General features: G+C 47.0%; 1 protein-coding gene across 3 annotated transcripts in view; it reads left to right on the forward strand.

The window, feature by feature from the left end:
• GLCCI1 (glucocorticoid induced 1) overlaps positions 1 to 24,387 on the forward strand; it is a 130,552-nt gene that overhangs the window by 56,528 nt on the left and 49,637 nt on the right. For all 3 annotated transcript variants that reach the window (XM_063921307.1, XM_063921308.1, XM_063921306.1), the window contains exons 2-4: positions 3,843 to 3,994; positions 9,929 to 10,018; positions 14,510 to 14,623. In XM_063921307.1, coding sequence (XP_063777377.1) covers positions 3,843 to 3,994; positions 9,929 to 10,018; positions 14,510 to 14,623 — 356 coding nt within the window. The remainder of the gene's footprint in view (positions 1 to 3,842; positions 3,995 to 9,928; positions 10,019 to 14,509; positions 14,624 to 24,387) is intronic.

Raw genomic sequence — 24,387 nt, forward strand, 5'->3', positions numbered from 1 at the left:
ACCTTGCCCGAAGCATGCGAGGGGACACGGTGCACTAATTGGGGTTCCCCGTCACTGTATGGAGAAAACGACACCAAAAAAAAGTGAAAAAAAAAAAAAAATTCATGACAAACTAGTACATGTCGACCTACTTACTGTAGACCAATAGTGGTCAACCTAGACACTGTCGATCTAAATCTAATCTACCTAGCATACCACACCCGTTTTTAGTGGTGAAAGTAAAGCCTGTCCCTCCTTTTTGTTGGTTCCACTCAGAATAAAACACCAATACCCTTATGTATCAATGAGTGATAAATTTCACTGTGAGTGATGAATTGCATCAGCCAATCCATCCCTAACTTCCATGTCATAGGCTGGGTATGAAAAATGACAGGAGCAGATTGACCGGTGCAATTTATCACTCACAGTGAAATGTATCACTCATTGATAAATGAGCCCATTAGACTGTGCAAATCGGTCAGTAGCTGGTGCACTCCATAACTGTATGTCAGCTGTGTTGTTTTTAGTAATGGGTGATAATATTATTGTGGGATCATGTATGTGGGAAAAATACATGTATAATGGCTGCAGAGAGTTGTAGCAATAGGGTTAGAAGTTGTAAGATCTGGAATGAAGGACAATGGCCCTCATTCCAAGTTGATCGCACCAAGTAACTTTTTGCTGCTGGTGCGATCAACTAATCTCCGCCTATGGGGGAGTGTATTTTAGCATAGCAGGGCTGCGATCGCTTGTGCAGCCCTGCTATGCTAAAAAAGTTTCCTGCAAAACAAGACCAGCCCTGGGCATACTTACCCTGGGCGACGGATCCAGCGATGATGGTCACGGCTTTGACGTCAGACATCCGCCCTCCGTTCGCCTGGACACCCCTGCGTTTTTCTTACCACTCCCCGAAAACGGTCTCCAACGGTCAGTTGACGCCCCGGACCGTCTTCCTGCTGTCAATCTTTTTCCGCTGTCAGCGTTGTTGCCACGCATGCGCATTCCAGACCCGATCGCACCGCTGCGAGGAAGTGCAGAGTGTGATCAGTTCGGAATGAGGGCCAATATACCAAGATATACTGAAGTCCTTTAAATGTGGTGGATAATGGGGGTGATCTATGCCGGAATGACATAGTGCAAGCTGCATGTTACTGTAGGATGTCGCTGGTCCTTTTCCTCCTTTTCCTGCTGTTCTGTCCCACCTGGCATGCTGGGCAAACGCAATGGGTCAATTCCATTAGCAGCCAGGGTCCGTCGGGTGAGGTTGGAAGATGGGAAGACTGTGCAAGTGGATGGTGGCTTATGGGAAAAGATGGGATACAGGGCAGTAACAGAACTATACAAGAGGGGGAGAAGGAATGGGTTTGGAATCTATAGTAAGGGGGGGACAGACGTGTAGTCAGAGCCTTATACACAGTGAGGGACAGACAGATGATGGGAAAGACATGGGGTGGGCAAGGAGAAGAGGGAACCGCATTGTACTTACCTCTGCTGGGGCTCTGTGGAGGAAGGAACCATGTAGAGGGAATGGATGGGGCAGAGCCAGAGATTCACAAATGCGATTCAGCCTGTGACTGTGTAAATGGATGTGCAGCTAGTAGGCAGTGTGCGACATTGCCTAAGAATGTGGCAGCCTGCGGCGCCCCGTTTGGGTAATACTGTACTAGAGTGTTCTGGGCTGTGTAAGGAAAACGGGACAGCTGGAGGAAACCCACACTACGGGGGGAGCCTAGCACCGGTATCCGGACTCCAGGTCTACAACAAAAAGGTCGACACACCTTAGGTCGACGCCAATTGGTCGACACACATTAGGTCGACATGGACAAAAGGTCGGCATGGAAAAAGGTCGACATGAGTTTTTCACAATTTTTTTCTTTTTTGGAACCTTTTCATACTTAACGATCCACGTGGACTACGATTGGAACGGTTATTTGTGCTAAGCGGAGCGTAGCGAAGGCACCATGCCCGAAGCATGGCGAGCGAAGCGGTGCACTAATTGGGGTTCCCAGTCACTCTACAAAGAAAACGACACCAAAAAAACATAAAAAACTCATGTCGACCTTTTTCCATGGTGACCTTGTTCCTGTCGACCTTTTGTCCATGTCGACCTAAGGTGTGTCGACCAATTGGCGTCGACCCAAGGTGTGTCGACCATTTTGTTGTTGACCTGGAGTCCCAGACCCCCAAGCACCACCACTGCGGATAGTACGCGTGGCCGGAATGTAGCACATGGCTCAAGCTGTACCAGCTAGTGATTAGACTGCATAGTTTAAGATGACGTGTATGATATAAAATGATTGTAACAGTTGTGTGCCCCTTTTCCAGCTGTGAAGCACTAGGAGCATGTTGTTCCCAGATCTCAGTATTTGAGGGCGCTCCGTTGGCTAGCAGTGTGCAGATCTCCCGTCTGTCACCTTTGGTTCACAAATACACGCTGCCTCTCTTGCCTACTGATAAACTCCTCCCACCTCCAGGATTTTGCATGTGCAGCTCCCTACCTCTGGAATTCTCTACCTCTCCCTATCAGTCTCTCCACCTCTCTACAAAACTTCAGATGGACTCTCAAGACGCCTTTTCTTCATCAGAATCTGCCAACTCTCATCCTAACCCTCTGTTCATGCTCACCGTCTACCCAATCTGTGTCACCCCTGTCTGTCTGTCCCTCCCCTTTTAGAAGTAAGCTCTCACGAGCAGGGCCCTCTTCCCTCATGTGCTTTGCTTTATCTTACTTAGACTATCCGTACTCCCTACAGCAGCACCTAACCCTTGGCTGCTGCCGCCCTGATGCTTATTTGAGTGTGATGACTGCTGATACAGCAATGTTTATATACCATGTACTTGTCCTATATTGTCTTTTACTGTAAGTTGCCGTTTTCTTGTTTTGCTCCTCTGTTTATGTACTTTGTTAGGCGCTGCAGAACCCTTGTGGCGCCATATAAATAATTATGGAGATGTACTGATATCCTATTTCATATGGTGCATAGAAATAATGGCAATCGGCAAGCATCCTGAGAATCATTTTCATGTAGCCCATAGATTAACTCTGCAGGATTCCCAATCAAGTACTTTTGCAGAAGTCTAGCTAGTCCAGTGCCAGAAGCATGGTAAATGCAGCAAGTCACCATTTGTCTATTTACTAATGAGTCTGCTCTGCAGGATCTTCCCATTTATGGGCCGATCTGAGGCTCACTGATTGGCAGAAATCCCAGCTATATGTGTACGTTGGGACCAGGGTGCGTGGTACCTGCGTAGGCTTCTAGCAGTCACTTGTATTGTGTTTAGTGTGTACAGTGTCTGTCCTGCTTTTCAGTCTCCACATAACAGGTTTTAGGTGCGTTTGACAAGGGGTGAAACGCGTTATATACTTGTTTTGCTGCATGTCCGTCTGGAATCTGTTATGAAGTAGAAGCAAAAACTTTTAAAAGATAGAGGAGCTATTCGCTAGCGTTGCGGGAAGAGATGACTGCTGTGTGTATCTGGCCTCTACTATTTATGCATTTAGAAGTGTGACTTTTCATGAAGACATTCAGAATTGTGTTGCAAATGAATGGCTGCCTCGCACGCGGTTGTGAGGAGTCCCACAGTCTGGGGACACAGTTGTGGATAACGATTATATAATGTGATAGTCCATGCACTTGCAAGGTAACTGCTTTACATTGATCTAAAAGGCAGTGCCAGTGGGCTATCTGCAGATCTCTCTGGTGTGCCTTTGCTGAAGCCGTTCTAACAGTAGGTGGTGCACTATTGCCAATAAACTTAGAAACACAAGTGATATTAGATCTCCACACTACACAGGTTGGCAGGTGGTTAAGAATGGATTACAGAATTACATGCTAATTTTTTTTTTTTTTCCCTTTTCACAGCTGATCGGTCAAATTCCCATCACCTAAGAACATCTAATACCATAAGACGGACTTCTTCCTTGGACACGATAACTGGATCGTACCTAAGCGGACATTGGCCTAGGGACCATCATGTGCACCACCCTTTGTGTATGAATGACAAAGCCACCCAGGTAGCGTCTCCAGGATTCTGTGTGTTATATTGGAGTGGGATTGGGCTCCTTCCAGCGCAGGGGTCATATGCAGGCTGTTTACGTCTGGCCCCAGTATCCAGATGGCTGGCATGAAAGCTACACGTCCTAGATTAACACATTAGACTCCTCAAAGTGGTTCTAAAAGGGGAGTTAGAGACCCAAAAGTCTCTAAAGTTAATGATTTCAATACTCTGCTGCAGCCTATTAGTGTACATATAATATTGGTATAATATAGGCAAGTACAAACTCCCTACACATTCCAACCTTCCTGCAGTATGATTGCTGTGAAATCATGTAAATTACATTTGTTATAATATTGGGGGGAGGCTGCATGGTTTTTCTACAGGCACTCCGGTTTCCTCTCACAATCCAAAATTCTATTGGTAAGTTAATTGGCTCCAACAACAAATGAGCCCTAATGTGTAAGTGTACATGTGTTTAGGGCCAACTATATGGGCCAAGTACTTCCTATCTGCTGTCAAATTCTAGGGGGGGAAATGTAATAGCTGGCGAGAAGTAGGAAGCGCGAGTCCTCACCACCTTTTTTTTTTTTTTTTTTTTTTACAGCAGCAATCATTTACACTGCAAAAACAACCTGGTTTTGGCGTTTAAACGATTGCCTTTTTTTTTTTTTTTTTAAAAAGGAAGAACTCGCACACTGTTCGGCATACACTTACCCGTGGTCATTGGCCGCACGTTATTGCTTCGCTGGGGGCTATCCAATTAACACCCCAATAAGCTGGACGTTTTTTTCACCCAATGTTTTATTGTGGGTAATTGGATACCGGCCGAAATCTTGCACTGCAGGCTACTACATTCCCTCCTATGTTTCTATGTGTTTCCGTATTAAATACTTTTACTTATGTGTAAGGCTATTACCCAAAATACACCAACATACATCTTTTCGCTTATCTCAAAATATCTCCCAACTCGATCTCTCCGCTCTGCACAAGATCTACGTCTCATCCACCCTCATTATTCGCTCCCATTCACAATTGCAGGACTTTCTTCGAGCTGCACCCACTCTGTGAAATGCTCTCCCATGTACAATAAGACTATCCTCTAGTCTCCAAACCTTCGGGCATTCTCTAAAGCAGGGGTGGGCAATTATTTCAGCTGGAGGGCCGCTTAACACTTCCAGTGAATATTCAAGGGCCACACACAAGGGCGGGGACTAATATGAATGACAAATATTTGTAGGAGTAAGTCCTAGGCTGCACAGAGACTGCACAAGGTAGATTTTTGCAGCTCTGCATACACATACGTTTGCACACTTGCACTGGCGAATTTACACTCCCTCTGGGGGCGGCGACTACCCGAACGCAGGACAGCAAAATTTGCTGCACAGTGATCAGGTCTGAATCAGCCCCTTAGTCAGCAGTTGCTGCAAAATGCAAATGCAGCCAACTCAAAATAAGACCCGTTATAGGTCCCAATTCAGACCCGGTCGCTGCTGTGCATTTTCGCACAGCGGGTGATCGGGTCTGAACTGCGCATGCACTGCAGTGCGCAGGCACGTCGGTCCACCGCGCTGGGGAGCGTCGGTCCGCCGCGCTGGGGAGCGTCGGGTAGTGACGGGATGGTGCGAACAAAGCGATCGCACAGGTGATCGCAAGGTGATTGACAAGAGGAGGCCGTTTGTGGGTGGCAACTGACCATTTTAGAGGAGTGCACGGAAAAATGCAGGAGGGACCAGGTGTTTGAAGGGAGGGTTTCTGACGTCCGCTCCGGCCCCGATCATCGCACTGGAAGAGTAAGTCCTGGGCTGAGCAGAGACTGGACAAACTTCTGTTTGTGCAGCTCTCTGCACATGCGATCAAACCCCTGCACAGCGATTTCCCCCTCCGCCTGTAGGCGGCGACTACCTGATCATAGCAGTGCAAAAATCGCACCCTAGTGATCAGGTCTGATTTAGGCCCATAGTTATATATATAAATATAAAAACAGACACCACAATATACATTACACTGCATATGTAGTTTTTTACAGGCAAAATACAAATGTCTAAAACACATCCAGTAAAAAAAAAAAAAAAAAAAACAGCTTCCATCTCATACCCTTTTTCTACTAGCTCCTTAAAACACGGGTAAATGCGCGAGGCGCGCATTTGCCCGTGTTTTTCCCTAGTGGAAAAGGGAATCCTACCCAGGTAGATAGCCGGATTGAACACATGTTCAACCCGGTAAACTGTCTAGTGTGAACGGTAGCCGTGTCGAGGCAACACGGCTCCCGTTCACAGTGTATAGGTAGGGCGGCGCTGGGAGATCATGCGATCTCCCAGCGCCGCCCCTGCCGCGTCACTAGCAGTGTCACCAACCCGGCAATATGCCGGGTTGGTGAGCGCTGTCTGAAAGGGGGTTGTAGCACGTGGAAAAGGGGTATAAGTTACTAGCTCCCCCCGACCTCCTCTTTCTCCTCCTCTCCCCTGAACCCATATAGCAGTCTCAAATCTCCCCTCTCCCTTAAACGCATATAGCAGTCTCTACCCCCCTTCCCCCACCCCAGAACCCATATAGCAGTCACTACCTCCTTCAACCCATCCCCTGAACCTATACAGCAGTCTCTACCCCCCTTCCCCCCCTCCCCATGACCCATATAGCAGCTTTACCTTTGATGTCTTTTTTTTTCACAGTGGCAGATCTGCTGCCCAGATTATCCACTGCCCGCTGCCAGATCCGCTGCCCTGCACAGAGCCGCTGCTGCTACCCGCTGCCCTCTGCACGCTCCTGCTATGGCTCCACCCCCTATGTCACCCAGCGCCTGATGTCACAGAGGAAATCCCGGTCAGCAGACCCTATGACGTGACTGGGTATTTCCTCAGCGGCTCCGCATCTTGGAACTTTGTAGCGCAATGACAAGCGGCTCAGCCGGGCTGCTTGGCATTGCACACTGGTGGGGGACAGCGGGCCAGGCAGAATCAGTTCGCGGGCCACATCCGGCCCCCGGGCCGCATGTTGCCCACCCCTACTCTAAAGGTTTGGAGACTATAGGACTTGTTACCTATTGAGACAAGCTTATCAAATTCCAGAACCACTCACATAACCTTCAAAAGCTTTCCTATCCAATTACATCCCCACTATACAGTCCACACATTTTCTTTCTTCACTTTCCCAACCTCCTGACCCCAGGCCAACATTGCTGTGTGACCTTATCATACAGCCCACCAAGAACCTTTGTAATATGTTGGACCATTATGCAATAGGTAGCATCTATCCTTGTGTATCAATATCTATTTCCCTAGAGACTAAGCTTGTGAGCAGGGCCTTCCTACCTCTATGTCTGTCTGTTAATACCCAGTGTTTTATCACTGTAGTATCCCATTGCAAAGCGCCACAGAATGTGCTGTACTGTAGAAGAAACTGTTAATAAATAATAATAATAATGAATGATATGTTTCTATGGGAATGAGGGGTCTTTGTTTTGCTGCTTTCTGTGATTTGCCATTACTCTTTCCGGTGAAACTATTCAGTGTATTTGTGCTTTATAGCTGTTCTGTGGCTGTATCCGCGACCATTTTACGTCCATTCGCCAGAAGTTCTGTGTGTGACAAAGGTGTATGTAATGCCGGCTTTCCTGTCCCATGAATAAATACGCTGTGTAACGGTCGGGGCTGTTATATAGTGTGATTGTTGGTGCAGCCTGCGTCTCCCACATGCCCCATCAGTTAGTATGAAGGGTTCCGAACAGCTGGCGTGTATCTTGCTGTGTCATGGCATGCTGAAAGTGCCTGATAATGCTCAGTGACTCCAGAGGCTTCTTTAATATTTCACACTGGCTTAGAATTAGTAATAGAATAGCAGTCAGGCTTTCCGCACCTCTAGGCGGGTTGGAAAGGTGCAGACTCCTGCGTTTTACATGTTTAATGCACATTTAGTTTCAGTCAGGCCATGTAGCTGGCTGATCACTTCCTCCTGTATTATGTCTGTGTGCATGGTAATCCTCCAACTACATACATAGTACACAGATACCCAGCCTGGCTTCTGTTTGACTGTGAACCAAATACTGATGTTTGGCAGAATTCACTTATCACCTCCAAAAAAAGTGCTTTTTACTCCTATCCCTCCTATTGCCTGGGTCTCTGCCCAACCCCATTCAGAGACCCTTCCCACCTCCTCTTGTGTTCCAGCTGTCTCTGCTGCACTTTGTTTACCTGCTGAATACAGACTTTTCAGCATATATATGATATTTAAACCACCCCCACCACCACATTTCCCCCCCCCCCCCCCCCAATCCCTTCACGTTCTCCCATATGCCGACACTAATACTGTACAAGAGTTTGCAGTCTTTTAATATTACTGCGCTGAGGCGTGAGTAAGCCAGTGTAACGCCCTGTGATGTGTAGGTGAGTAGCGTGTTTAAAAGATGGAGTCCCAGGAAATTGTTTATAAGTTGGCGTTCTCGTTGAAGTTTGTACATAAGTTCAGGTCCGTTCTTCCATGGGATGCCACTTTGAGTCTAAAGGGCCCTACACACTGACCAATGTGTGCAGCCAATACGAACAATCTCGTTCAGTAATGAATGAGAAATTGTTCCTATCTTCCAGTGTGTAGGCACCAGCGATAAACGATGCGCGGCCCGCGCTCGTTCATCGTTGGTGCCGGCTCGTTTATGCCTGGAAGCCAATATGGACAATATTGTCCATATTAGCATGCAGGGCTAAGGGGCCGGGTGGTGTCAGGGAGTGAAGAAACCTCACTCCCCCCCCCACCCCCACGCTACCCGGGTCATCCATTGGCCGTATCGTCCGTCAGGCACCTCGGCGGCAAATGTGTAGGGGGCATAAGCCAGTGGTTCTCAAACTGTGTCCCGTTGCACACTTGCAGGGGTGCCTCAGGGTGGTGTCCAGGAACAACTCAAACTATTGTCAATGTAATAGGCAGAACCAGTGCTGGTGGCTGCCAGTCATAAAATATGTGGACAAACAGAAGTAAATCTTGTCCCTCACCACAGAGCTGAACCTAAGGATGACATACGTATAAACACAATTTACTTAATGTTTCTTTCTAAATTTCTCATTAAGAAACTTTTGGCCTAGGCGTGCTGTGAAAAAAAAAATCTGGTATGCTGAGGTGCCGTGAAAAAAAAAAAAAAAGTTTGAGAACCACTGGTCTAAGCTATAAACCGTTAAACCCACTCGCCTGGCTGAGTGATACCCAGAAAGTTCCATAGATGGGAGTTTGGTGTGTGTGGTGCCTGGTACTCAGACAGTGCTGTTTATACTAGTGTGTTCTGACAGGGCGGCACTAGTGTGCCCGAAGTGTTCTACCTTGTACAGTTGGGGCAAGATGCTAGCAGCATGTCCAGTATGTGAGCGGTTGGAGTGTTTTTCAGCAGATTTCAGGCATTTGCTGGAACCATGAATATAACCTAGGCGTGAGGTGAAGCTGGTAGTTCAGAAACATTATCCATTCACTTCTTCCTTGGTAACTACAAAGGCTTTATGATTATCAGACCTGCTTGTCTGCTGCTCGAGAGACTGAGCCACATCTGTGTGATTAACTTGAGGGTACCAGCCACCACCACCCATCAGACAAACCTGTAGGTTATTCGCGTTCATTCTATCTTCCTGCACCTGTTACAACCTGTGCAGTTCCTTTTTCCTGTCTGGGGTGTTGCTCTGGTGCTTCTAGCACACTCTTGTCTGTATCTCAACGCTACAATACAGACCAGAGTGTCATAGAAGCCTTACCCTCTCTCGTGCCCAATGGAGCATGGTAGTGCCTCCTTGCATCACTTGGGAACCACTAGCACTGGTTTGGGGCAACGGACTTGGCCGACTATAAACCACAAATTCTGGTGATTCCGTGGCACGTGGTAGGTAGACCTATTTCTATGTAATAACACACGGTTTGTCTTGTGAGACGATGGTTGCCGCTGTTTGGTTGTGACCTTGTACTTCTCCTTTTTCCCTAGACACCCAACTGCTGGGGAGACGAGGGTGTAGAGAAGAAGGCCGGCCATCAGCGCTCTGCATCCTGGGGCAGTGCAGATCAGCTGAAAGAGGTATTGCATTCGTTCCCTTTACTAATTCTAGGAGAGCCGCTCCAGCTAAACACGTACCCAGTGCTGGTCCGTTCCATTGTCCGTGTGCAATCTCTTGTTCTAAAGAGACAACAGTTTTCAGTGTGCTCATTCCCCTGCCCAATACAAACCAGTATCCAGAAGTTATTCAAACTGTGTGGCGCTCCCTTGTGGTAATGTGATGACCTCCTGCCGAGCTGTGCATCTAGAGCAGGGGTGGCCAACATACGTGCCGTGTGCTGTATGCAACGGCCAAGCCATTGACTCTGGCCTGATTGACTCAGGAAAAAGTCCATGTAACCTACTCTAGTCTACAGTGCTGAGGTACCACCAACAAGAAAAGGGGAAAGGGCGCGTAAATGGATAATTGGACATTTTATTATTTGATAATGAACACAATAATACCAGTAAACAAGTAAAACACAGTTAAATCACTATATAGAAAAGCATATGCTTATATGTAGTATAAAAAATATACCTAAAACAAAAAAAAGTCAGCTGGCGAGTATACACATAATTCATATAAGAAGTCGGTCAGTGATGAGGAGTAAGGCATTATGCCAGTTCATGCTCCCACAGTCGGTTGGTAATGATAATTTAGTGCACAGGTTCTCAAACTCGGTCCTCAGGACCCCACACGGTTCATGTTTTGCAGGTCACCTGTAGATTTTCAAATGTGACAGTTGGTGATACACAGTGCAGCTGCTGGGTGACATGGAAAACATGAACCGTGTGGGGTCCTGAGGACCGAGTTTGAGAACCACTGATTTAGTGGAATGACCACTGAAAAAGTTGATGCATGTAACAGATGTGTCTAAAAATCAACTTAAGTAGGAGCTGCATCAGTCTGAAACTTGTCATCACAAAGACGTTTGTATAAATGGAAACTTCCAATATATATAATACAGAGTATCATAGTCAGCCAGTGTTTGTTTTTGTTCCATAAAACCAGTGCTTCTAATATATTTTCCTGTGCTGGTGGCACAAAATGTGTATAATAACCCAAGCAGGTGCCAGAATGCCGGCAAGTATGATCTACAATCTATAAAATGATTGGTAGTAGCTGGTTGCTATGGGTAACTTCTCCACTTTTGCACTGCTTGATGCATCTCCCCAGTTGTCTTCCCATCCTGTGCTGTATGGAGCGATGATAAACCTCTGGATTTATCTATGATTTCATAAGGTCTGGCCCATCTCCTTGGTGCACGCAGGGAGCCAGACCTAGGAGTGGGGGACCAGCCGATGGGAACGGGGTAAATAGTATATGAGTAGTGTGGTTGGGGCAGGAAGAGCAATGGGGGGAGGGGGGAAGGAGCAGTGGAAAGATAAGGGTGGGGCCAGACAAGTTGCGTGCAAGGTGGGGCAGGTGGACTGGGTCCAGTTTACTAATTACTGTGTATATGTTACACAGATGTGCCCGTGTTCTTCTTTGGGGCGAACGGGTCGAAGGTGCGAATTTGCCGCAATTGCCACCATTCGCATCTACTTGCTAGTCAAAAAAATTATATATATATATATATATATATATATATATATATATATATATATATATATATATATATATAGTGTTTATAAGGCGAGCTTAGGGAGGACAGAAACATCCCGTGAAGCAGAAGGGCTATATAAAATGTGTACATATATACATGTATGTGTGTGTGTGTATATATATATATATATATATGTGTGTGTGTGTGTTCATATTTTATAATATAACTTTTATTAGTCCTGTTGAATATCTGAACATGCTCTTAGCATGCCTTGCAAGGCTTCCATTCATGCTGCTACTTTAAGAACACGTATGATGTATAAGCGAGTTTGCCAGCCAGTAAATTAGTCATCTGTAGGTGGAGAACTTTCTTGAGATTGAGCAGTTTCTGTGTCTGTGGAGCTGCTGAAAGTCACATCTCGGAGACTCTGCAGCGAGAGAAAGATGTTCCTGAGCGCTGAATGTTATTTCAGGTCAGAAGCTATTACCATCCTGAATCCCCCAATCTGTCATCCCCAACGAGAGCTGCGCAGTTCACATAAAAGCACAGGCTGCAAATTACTATGTGTCAAGCATACTGCGCCCACGCCCCTAGATTTACGCTGCTCGCTAGCTACTTTACACCCACTCGCAGTAACCTAGACATCCGTATTGTTCTGGTTAGTTTAATTACAAAGAGCATGTTCACTTCTTCCCTATGTCGTATCAGCATTGTTTAAAAGATTTTATAACGTCAGACTAATCGGCATTTAGTAGTTTTCTGGAAGTATTTTTATTTTAATTTTTTTTTTTTTGTGTAAGGGGAATTTAAACCAGTTTCAAGTATCTTGCAGAAAAAATGATGTGTATTTAACTTTCTTGTATGGCATGTTGACTGTTAAACTGCGTCTGATTGCACAACTGTCTACCTGATGTGCTGTGACCTCAGCCAGAGTATAACAAGCTAGGCTTGTCAGCCAACATTCTAGGTCCCACCCCCCCAAATCAGACTTGATTTATATGGCCGACTTGTGATTTGAGTGTAAAGATCGCATATATAATTATTCTTCTACGCTGTCACTGATCCAGTTGTAAGATTCTGCAGTTCTCAATAACTTGTCCAGAACAGCACTCGCTCGAGCCTGCGTGATGTGGGTGTGACATAGAGTTAATACAAAAAAACTTCACCACCTGGTCTGTCTACAAAATGATTGCACTCCTCGTTGTCTCACATGCTTTACTAATAACGCTTAGGGTCTGCCATCACAAAAGGTTGGTTCAGGAGCTACTCACTCCGAATAGGAAGCCTGACGTTCTCCCTGCAGAATTACTATTAGACCTGACCTCAGTCTCAGTTACCAAAAAATATGTATACGGATATGTAGAATTGAGTAGCTGAATCCACAGGCAGATGGTCCCGATAAGAATCACAGAAACCAATCTTATTAAATGAGCTTGCAAGTATTCTCTGATTGCAAACTTCAAGTATACTACTTGCACCATCAAAACTTGCACTGCCCCCCTATGCCGGTGCAGCTTCTCTGTCTTAGTAGGGCCTGCTGTGTGTCTTAGACCGCTCACATCTGCTTCGCCACCCCACACTAATTCTCAGACCCTGCATCCGATTCTTTGTGTAGACAATTGGGGCGCATACAATGTGCAACTCAGGTGGATGCACAGTACAAAAAACATTGGTCACCTTTGTACACATTTGCTTCCTCCATCTATGTATCAGATGTTATATGTATGTTCAGCAGCTGAGGAATACAGGGCCTAATTCAGACCTGATCGTAGATGTGCTAAATTTAGCACATCTACGATCCGCTTCCCTGACATGCGGGGGGGACGCCCAGCACATGGCTAGTCCGCCTCGTATGTCAGGCCCTGCCCCGTCGCACAAGTACAAAAGCATCGCTTCTGTGCGCTGGCAGTGAGCTACTCGTCGCTGTCAGAGTTGCAGCGGCTGCGTGTGTCACCACGCAGCCACCGCGGCCCGCCCCCCTGCGTTGCCCGGACCACGTCCCTAAAACGGCAGGCAAATGCTGCCGACCTGCCCTTTCCCGCCAAACGACCGCCTTTACCCGTCAATAAGGCAGAGGCGATTGCAGGGCTGAGACGGCCGTCGGCTGTCTGGCATGTGCCGGTGCACTGCGGCGCCGGAGCATGCGCAGGTTAAACCTGCTCGGCTGCTGTGCGGTTTTGCGATAAGGTCTGAATTAGGCCCACAGTTCACACAGCCTTTGCTATATAGTAATGTCACATGGTGACTGTTTTTTGAAGGAACGCTAAAACTGCAATAATGTTTCATAAATTGCATTGTAAGGGCTATGCATTTATATGGTACGGCACTTTGTTGATGTTTTGACAATGTTGTATTTTTTAAAAATTTTAAGCATGACCATTACAAAATCAAGGAAATACTTTCAATGTGAGTACAGGGCAACAAACATCAAGAACAACGATCCATCATGCAAGAAAATTAATTGAGCAGTTCCAAAAAAGAATTACTGGACGTACCATATAGGCTGCTGACTATGCAGCACAGCCGACCAAATGATGTTTCATGCGACCCAGGGGAGCGTGCAGTTGTGCGTGCACTCTAGACGAAGTAGTATATTTGTTGTTCCAATACGGCAAATCATCCCACCATTAGTAAGACTTCAGGTTATGTTGGGAGATTAGGGGTCCAGACAGAGGTCTAAATGATGGCTCTAAGATTGCAATGTTTTATTGTTCACTGAGTTAAGAAAACCTTTTGTTGAAACAAGTGGTGATCAAACCATTCTGCGTGCATCTACTTTTCTTTATATTTTTTTATTTTGGACAAATATAAAATAAAAAAAATGCTGCAAAATGTGCCCGCTAGGGTGCGGGCGGGGGCAACGTGCTCTTAAAAACGGGGCACGGCCAGCTGGGCAGTGGGGCGTGTGCTGCCGATGTCGCTATTGGGGTTGGTTTCAGCTTGTGGCTTCCGTTGCTAATGCGCTTTCCCTGCGTTTTCCCAACAGATCGCCAAGCTGAGACAGCAACTCCAGCGTACGAAGAACAACAATCGTCACATCAAGGATAAGGACAGTCCATTGCCTTTTCAAGGAAACCATATAGCAGTCGCTCATACTCAGGTGAGTGCGCGCATTGCATACAGCACCAGGGCAAAGCCCACAGTCATATAGTCACTTACCTCTTCCACATATCTAAATTGCTCTGTAAGTGCTCTATAATCTGGGCGTACTGTGAGTTTTATATTTGTGCTTGCGAAAAACAAAAACTGTTTCTGTACCATAAATACGGAGCAGAATATTACGATCATTGGTTTCTTTTATTCGCTTTCTCTCATCCATTTGCATAGAAAACGGCAGATTATATTTCCTATTGAACAAATGTGTTTTTAAGGTGTGGATTAGGGGTTTCAGTTTTTGTTATTTGCATTTCACAACCTGTTTTTTCACTAATATTTTACTAATCCCCATAGAGTTGCGCATGAAAAATATGCACAGAGGAGGTTATACTTGTCTTGTTTATGTTGATAGTTTAAAAAAAAATATTAATGTAAGGACTTGCATAAGAATTTTTTTTTTCTGATCTGATTCTCTTTATGCAAGCTTCTTTTATTTCCAATCAATGCACAGAAATTATCGATGTATCTGTATTGTGTTTGGAATTTGACTTTTAAGTTTCTGTATATGTCCTTATTATCTTTCCTATAAAATTTGTAATGGGGAAAAAAAAAAAATATGCACAGAGAATGAGGCCCCTCTTTCTTATTTTTCTTCCTTTTTACCCTTTAAATTTGCGGCGATTCAGAGGCATCCAGCTATTCTGTGGCTGCTGTGTGATGTCTGAAGTAAGCTGCAGAGGTGAAGTCTTAAGTACTTCTCGCTGCTTTCTTCCCCGCTTCTTATGAGGGATTTGCTTGAGGAGACGGGTGCAGGTAATGGTCAATGGGGGTAATTCTGAGTTGATCGCAGCGGGATTTTTGTTAGCAGTTGGGCAAAACCATGTGCACTGCAGGGGAGGCAGATATAACATGTGCAGAGAGAGTTAGATTTGGGTGTGGTGTGTTCAATCTGCAATCTAAAGTGCAGTGTAAAAATAAAGCAGCCAGTATTTACCCTGCACAGAAACAAAATAGCCCACCCAAATCTAACTCTCTCTGCAAATGTTATATCTGCCTCCCCTGCAGTGCACATGGTTTTGCCCGGTTTTGCCCAACTGCTAACAAAAATCCTGCTGCGATCAACTCTGAATTACCCCCAATTACCTCCGTGCTTCTTGAGCCATCAATGCAGCATGATATAAGTTGTAAAAACAGCCCATGTAATCCTGCAAAACCTTTGACAGGCTATGTGCCAAAGTAGACTCCTTCAGAGATGTTGTAATGGAGAAAGGTACAATTTCCTGAGATTAGAAGGTAGAATACCCTTGCTTGCCCTCAACCCCCTTGGGACAAGCTGCAAAAATGTCCACAAAAGAATGGGCTCAAGCCCATGCTAGTTCTCCATTACAACATCTCTGAAGGAGTCTACTTTGGCACATAGCCTGTCAAAGGTTTTGCAGGATTACATGGGCTGTTTTTACAACTTGGCCACAAAAATTCTAGAGTACCTCAGTGTCCACTCCTTTTGAGAGATTTGAAGTCTTGAACTTGGTCGAGAATTTCTCTAGACAACAAGTTGAAGACTATTAAGTTTTGGCCGCGCAGTAGCTTGTCCAGCACCACCACTATTCCCATCCCAGTCATGGCCACTCTTAAAGATGGCCTTAGAGTTCGTGTCCAAGGCATCCCAAAGTCTGTGTTGCATCAGTGGCCTCTTAGTCCCATTGTGGCCTCTGTTTGGGTTAACAAGGAGATGAAAAAGTGTTTGCAGCAGCTCATTGATGGTTACAGTAATGACGGCTATGAATTCCTTGCCTTGATTGAGCACATACATCAAGCATCTGAATATCTGTGGGACACCTGCTCTGGAGGATGGTCTCATCAGGGCTGGAATTTCAGATTCTGCTGGATGAGAATGCTGTACACACTAGCGCAAGGCCTTAGAAGCAGACGGAGTCTAAGAGGACTGTCAAGTCCTTACTTTAGTTTTGTGAAGAAGATGCCAGGGGTAGTTCTATCCAGTACAGAGAAAGCAGTTTGTGATTCCAGTCTCATTGGCCTAATTTGAATTGATAAATTTTCTCTGACGTCCTAGTGGATGCTGGGAACTCTGTAAGGACCATGGGGAATAGACGGGCTCCGCAGGAGACTGGGCACGCTAAAAGAAAGATTAGGTACTATCTGGTGTGCACTGGCTCCTCCCTCTATGCCCCTCCTCCAGACCTCAGTTAGAATCTGTGCCCGGCCAGAGCTGGGTGCTCCTAGTGGGCTCTTCTGAGCTTGCTAGAAAAGAAAGTATTTGTTAGGTTTTTTATTTTCAGTGAGATCTGCTGGCAACAGACTCACTGCTACGTGGGACTGAGGGGAGAGAAGCAAACCTACCTGCTTGCAGCTAGCTTGTGCTTCTTAGGCTACTGGACACCATTAGCTCCAGAGGGTTCGAACACAGGGCCTGACCTCGATCGTCCGTTCCCGGAGCCGCGCCGCCGTCCCCCTTGCAGAGCCAGAAGACAGAAAGAACGATGAAATCGGCGGCAGAAGACTCCTGTCTTCATTAAGGTAGCGCACAGCACTGCAGCTGTGCGCCATTGCTCCCTCAGCACACCACACACTCCGGTCACTGTAGGGTGCAGGGCGCTGGGGGGGGGGGGCGCCCTGGGCAGCAATTTTAATACCTTTTGGCAAAAGAATACACACAATACAGTCAGTTAACTGTATATGTGTAAAAACCCCGGCCTTTAAGTTACAGAAAAAGCGGGACAGAAGCCCGCCGCTGAGGGGGCGGGGCCTTCTTCCTCAGCACACCAGCGCCATTTTCCCTTCACAGCTCCGCTGGAAGCACGCTCCCCAGGCTCTCCCCTGCAGTATCCAGGTACAAGACGGGTTAAAAAGAGAGGGGGGGCACATAAATTTAGGCGCAAATCGATACAGACAAGCAGCTATTGGGAAAATCACTTATTAGCAGTGTAAATCCCTGTGTTATATAGCGCTGTGGTGTGTGCTGGCATACTCTCTCTCTGTCTCCCCAAAGGACTTTGTGGGGTCCTGTCCTCAGTCTGAGCATTCCCTGTGTGTGTGCGGTGTGTCGGTACGGCTGTGTCGACATGTTTGATGAGGAGGGTTATGTGGAGGCGGAGCAGGGGCAGATAAATGTGGTGTCGCCCCCGACGGGGCCGACACCTGATTGGATGGATATGTGGAAGGGCTTAACCCGACAGTGTCAACTCCTTACATAAAAGGTTCGATGACGCAGCAGCCTTGGGACAGCCGGGGTCTCAGCCCGCGCCTGCCCAGGCGACTCAGAAGCCGTCGGGGACTCATAAACGCCTGCTAGCTCTGATGGTAGACACAGATGTCGACACGGAGTCTGACTCCAGTGTAGATGAGAATGAGACAAATGTACAGTCTACAAAAGCCATCCGATGCATGATTACTGCAATGAAAGATGTATTGCACATTTCAGATATTAACCCGGTTACCACCAAAAGGGGTATTATGTTTGGGGAGAAAAAGCAGCCAGTGACTTTTCCCCCATCTGATGAATTAAATGATTTGTGTGAAGAAGCGTGGAGTTCCCCTGATAAGAAACTAGTGATTTCTAAGAGGTTACTGATGGCGTACCCTTTCCCGCCAACGGATAGGTTACGTTGGGAAACATCCCCTAGGGTGGACAAGGCGCTAACAAGCTTATCTAAAAGGGTGGCACTGCCGTCTCAGGATACGGCCGCCCTAAAGGATCCTGCGGATAGAAAGCAGGAAGCTATCCTGAAGTCTGTGTATACACACTCTGGTACTCTACTGAGACCTGCTATTGCTTCAGCCTGGATGTGTAGTGCTGCAGCAGCATGGACTGATACCCTGTCAGACAACATTGATTCCCTCGACAGGGATACTGTTTTGCTAACCATCGAACATATAAAAGACGTCGTCATATATATGCGGGATGCACAGAGGGACATATGCCTGCTGGCATCTAGAATTAATGCAATGTCCATTTCTGCCAGGAGAGTATTATGGACTCGGCAGTGGACTGGTGATGCTGATTCTAAAAAACACATGGAGGTTTTGCCTTATAAGGGTGAGGAATGGTTTGGGGATGGTCTCTCGGACCTCGTATCCACAGCAACTGCTGGAAAGTCGACTTTTTTACCTCAGGTTCCCTCACAGCCTAAGAAAGCACCGTATTATCAAATGCAGTCCTTTCGGCCTCAGAAAGGCAAGCGGGTCAGAGGAGCATCCTTTCTGGCCAGAGGCAAGGGTAGAGGAAAGAAGCTGCACCAGGCAGCCAGTTCCCAGGAACAAAAATCCTCCCCTGCTTCCACTAAGTCCGACGCATGACGTTGGGGCTCCACAGGCGGAGCCAGGTGCAGTGGGGGCGTGTCTCCGAAACTTCAGCAACCGGTGGGTTCGCTCACAAGTAGATCTCTGGGCTGTACTAATTGTATCTCAGGGATACAAGCTGGAGTTCGAGGCGACTCCCCCTCGCCGTTACCTCAAATCAGCCTTGCCAGCTGCTCCCAGGGAAAGGGAGGTAGTACTGGCGGCAATTCACAAGCTGTACCTCCAGCAGGTGATAATCAAGGTCCCCCTCCTTCAACAGGGCAGGGGTTACTATTCCACAATGTTTGTGGTACCGAAACCGGACGGTTCGGTGAGACCCATTCTGAATTTAAAATCCTTGAACACTTATATAAAGAAGTTCAGGTTCAAAATGGAATCGCTCAGGGCGGTTATTGCAAGCCTGGAAGAGGGGGATTTTATGGTGTCGCTGGACATCAAGGATGCTTACTTGCATGTCCCCATTTACCCACCTCACCAGGACTACCTCAGGTTTGTGGTACAGGACTGTCATTACCAATTCCAGACGTTGCCGTTTGGTCTCTCCACGGCATCGGGAATATTTACCAAGGTAATGGCCGAAATGATAATACTCCTTCGGAAGAAGGGAGTTATAATTATCCCGTACTTGGACGATCTCCTCATAAAGGCGAGGTCCAGAGAGCAGTTGTTGGTCAGCGTAGCACTCTCTCAGGAAGTGTTGCAACAGCACGGCTGGATTCTGAATATCCCAAAGTCGCAGCTGATTCCTGCGACGCGTCTGCTTTTCCTGGGCATGATTCTGGACAAGAACAGAAGAAGGTGTTTCTCCTGGTGGAGAAGGCCCAGGAATTGTCATCTCTGGTAAGGGACCTCCTGAAACCAAAACAGGTATCGGTGCATCACTGCACGCGAGTTCTGGGAAAGATGGTGGCTTCTTACGAAGCAATTCCCTTCGGCAGGTTCCATGCAAGGATCTTTCCGTGGGATCTGTTGGACATATGGTCCGGATCGCATCTTCAGATGCATCGGTTGATCACCCTGTCCCCAAGGGCCAGGGTGTCTCTGCTGTGGTGGCTACAGAGTGCTCATCTTCTCGAGGGCCGCAGGTTCGGCATACAGGACTGGGTCCTGGTGACCACGGATGCAAGCCTCCGAGGATGGGGGGCAGTCACTCAGGGAAGAAACTTCCATGGACAGTGGTCCAGTCTGGAGACTTCACTACATATAAATATACTGGAACTAAGGGCCATTTACAACGCCCTGAGTCAAGCAGAGCCCCTGCTTCCAAACCACCCAGTACTGATTCAGTCAGACAACATCACGGCGGTGGCCCATGTAAACCGCCAGGGCGGCACGAGAAGCAGGATGGCAATGGCAGAAGCCACAAAGATTCTTCGATGGGCGGAGAATCACGTGCTAGCACTGTCAGCAGTGTTCATTCCGGGAGTGGACGACTGGGAAGCAGACTTCCTCAGCAGGCACGACCTCCACCCGGGAGAGTGGGGACTTCATCAAGAAGTCTTCACACAGATTGTAAATCGCTGGGAACTGCACAGGTGGACATGATGGCGTCCCGCCTCAACAAAAAGCTAAAAAAATATTGCGCCAGGTCAAGGGACCCTCAGGCGATAGCTGTGGACGCACTAGTGACACCGTGGGTGTACCAGTCGGTTTATGTGTTCCCTCCTCTTCCTCTCATACCCACGGTACTGAGGATAGTAAGAAAGAGAGGAGTAAAAACTATACTGATCGTTCCGGATTGGCCAAGAAGAACTTGGTACCCAGAACTACAAGAAATGATCTCAGAGGACCCATGGCCTCTGCCTCTCAGATAGGACCTGTTACAGCAGGGGCCCTGTCTGTTCCAAGACTTACCGCGGCTGCGTTTGACGGCATGGCGGTTGAACGCCGGATCCTAACGGAAAAGGGCATTCCAGATGAAGTGATTCCTACGCTGATAAAAGCTAGGAAGGATGTGACTGCCTGAAGTTCAGACGTTTGTTAAGGGAGTGCTGCATATTCAGCCCCCTTTTGTGCCTCCAGTGGCACCTTAGGATCTTAACGTTGTGTTGTATTTCCTGAATTCACACTGGTTTGAGCCACTTAAAAACGTGGAGCTAAAGTATCTCACGTGGAAGGTGGTCATGCTGTTGGCCTTAGCTTCGGCTAGGCGTGGGTCAGAATTGGCGGCTTTGTCATGTAAAAGCTCGTATCTGATCTTCCATATGGACAGGGCAGAATTGAGGACTCGTCCCCAATTTCTCTCAAAGGTGGTATCAGCGTTTCATTTGAACCAACCTATTGTGGTGCCTGCGGCTACTCGGGACTTGGAGGATTCCAAGTTGCTGGACGTAGTCCGGGCTTTGAAAATTTATGTTTCCAGGACGGCTGGAGTCAGGAAAACTGACTCGCTATTTATCCTGCATGCACCCAACAAGCTGGGTGCTCCTGCTTCAAAGCAAACTATTGCTCGCTGGATCAGTTGCACGATTCAGCAGGCACATTCTGCGGCTGGACTGCATTCTAAATCAGTGAAAGCCCATTCCACAAGGAAGGTGGGCTCCTCTTGGGCGGCTGCCCGAGGGGTCTCGGCTTTACAGCTTTGCCGAGCTGCTACTTGGTCGGGTTCAAACACATTTGCATAGTTCTACAAGTTTGATACCCTGGCTGAGGAGGACCTTGAGTATGCTCATTCGGTGCTGCAGAGTCATCCGCACTCTTCCGCCCGTTTGGGAGCTTTGGTATAATCCCCATGGTCCTTACGGAGTTCCCAGCATCCACTAGGACGTCAGAGAAAATAAGAATTTACTCACCGGTAATTCTATTTCTCGTAGTCCGTAGTGGATGCTGGGCGCCCGTCCAAAGTGCGGACTCTCTGCAATACATGTATATAGTTATTGCTTCACTAAAGGGTTATTGTTATGAGCCATCCGTACAAGGAGGCTCAGTTGTTGTTCATACTGTTAACTGGGTATGGTTATCACAAGTTGTACAGTGTGATTGGTGTGGCTGGTATGAGTCTTACCCTGGATTCCAAATCCTTTCCTTGTTGTGTCAGCTCTTCCGGGCACAGTTTCCCTAACTGAGGTCTGGAGGAGGGGCATAGAGGGAGGAGCCAGTGCACACCAGATAGTACCTAATCTTTCTTTTAGAGTGCCCAGTCTCCTGCGGAGCCCGTCTATTCCCCATGGTCCTTACGGAGTTCCCAGCATCCACTACGGACTACGAGAAATAGAATTACCGGTGAGTAAATTCTTATTTTAAATATCCAGCGTTGGAATGGACAGGGTTAAGATGGAGTTCTCCATGGAAATTATGGATGCTTATCTGCATGTTCTGGTGTGGGAAGGTCACCAGCGCCTCTGTTAAAATGTAAACATTTTAAATTCACAACTTGGTCTCATTCCTAATTTCGGGCTCTACATTTTATCCTGGTGATGGCGCCAGTGGTGTGTATGAAGGTAATAGTGGTTATTGCTGCTCTTCTTGGTGGGGTCGTGATGGGGGCTATTTTTCTTTTTCTGGACAGTCTTTTGATCAAAGCTGAGCTTGATGTTCCTCCAGACTTATTTGACGACCCAGATCTTTGTCATCAACTACCATAACTCCAGTCTAGTTAGTACCCAGGTCTATGAATGGCGGCGTCACTTGCTTTCTGTATGGTAATATCCAACTACCTGTATCTATTTTTCATTTATTTCCCTGTGGCTCTGAAGTGTCCCACCTTACGGGTGTAGTACGGGTGACCGGCGGTCTCCTGACCGCCGGTCACCTTACCGACGCCGGGATCCCGGCAGCATACCGACGCTGGGATCCCGGCGGGGAGGGGCGAGTGCAGCAAGCCCCTTGCGGGCTCGCCACGCTGCGGGCTCGGTGGCGACCTGCGGTCGCCACGGGTTCTATTCCCACTCTATGGGTGTCGTGGACACCCACGAGTGGAAATAGTCCCTGTTGGTCGGCATGTCGACCATCGGGATAGTGAGCCGTCGGGCTCACGGAGGAGGTCGTGTGACTGTCGGTCAGCCGACCGGCGGTCACATGACTACCACCCCCACCTTACATATACTGTATCGGCTGCAGAGAGCATGCGATATCCGCTTTGTCACTACTCCCTTCTGTGCAGCCAGTGACTGGAGACACACCTAGCCAGCCAAGAGCACATGGTTGAGCATCAGCAGTGGAAGCCAGTTGGTAGAGCATCTTACAGAAGACCTTCTTTCCTTTTTATTACCTTTTCATTGACGTCTCAATGTTTCCAAATTTTTTTAAAGATTAAAAGAAAATAAATAATAAAATTCAGTACCAATTTTATGTTCCTAGTTTAGCTCCTCTATTCTAGAAGGCTTACTGATGACTGGAACAAATTAATTCCACACACTGCAATTACATCTTAATTACTTCATGTCCTAGTTCGGCAGATTACCCCATTTTTTATTTTTGTATTCTGTGAGTAGAGGTATATGCATTGGTAACCAGGGTCAGCCTGGATAGGTTAGATCAGAATGGCGCAGTTCTGTCCTAATGCAGGGAACGTACAGTGTATACAGGTGGCTCACTACGTCAGTGACAATCTATTCTAGTGTATATAGAAATCAGTGTTAGGATAGTGGTTTTATTTTCAAAATAGGTCCTTGTCTGTTTTAAACATTAAGGGGTCTATTCATGAAGAAGTGAGCCAGGAGCGCAGTTGCCCATGGCAACTAATCAGCTGCTATGTATAATTTTATAGAATGCACTTTATAAATGTTACCTCAACACTGATTGGTTGCCATGGGCAACTACTCCACTGTCTCACTTCTCCACTCTTTTCACTGCTTCATAAATAGACCCCTTAATCCCTGTTAAAGAAAACTGTACCATTAACATTTTTAATGCGTGGAAGACATTTTTGTGAGTGGTTCTTGAATAGGAGTTTACCCTCAACTTTCCATTCGACCCCTATGCCACTGGATCATCTGTCGTATGGGTTTCTAATCTTAGCGGGTACTGCCAGGCTGCACGCATTACCACGTACTATAAGTATTCCGGTCCTGCTCCTGTGCGCTGTGGGCTGTAAGGAAAAATGAGCGAGGGTACATCCCTGCAGAGTGCTCCGGGATATTTGAATTGCCACCTTGGGGTTTGGGCCCAAGAAATGGGTCCTATTCAATTAATTACTTATTACACCCAATACTACGAGGTAGACGTTATTAAATAGAAAAACAAAGCTTGCATTTCCACCTGCGCTGGCTATGGGGGGTTCACAGTCTGGCCTTTTGGTGGTTGAACTTGAAAGTGTAATTGTGTGTATGCTAACAGGTTTAATGCAGCACAGCAAATGTGCCTCCTATGTTCCAAGACTCTGTTGCGCTTACAGTGTAATATTTGGTGTTATTCTAGTGTCTCCAGCCAGTGTCCTTGTGCAGTACCCTCTGTCCACCACGTCGTCCCCAGGAGGCTATAGAATTGCCTCTGGCTTGTGAGGAGAAT

Source organism: Pseudophryne corroboree, chromosome 5, assembly GCF_028390025.1.
Source record: "Pseudophryne corroboree isolate aPseCor3 chromosome 5, aPseCor3.hap2, whole genome shotgun sequence".
In the NCBI taxonomy this organism is placed as follows: domain Eukaryota; kingdom Metazoa; phylum Chordata; class Amphibia; order Anura; family Myobatrachidae; genus Pseudophryne; species Pseudophryne corroboree.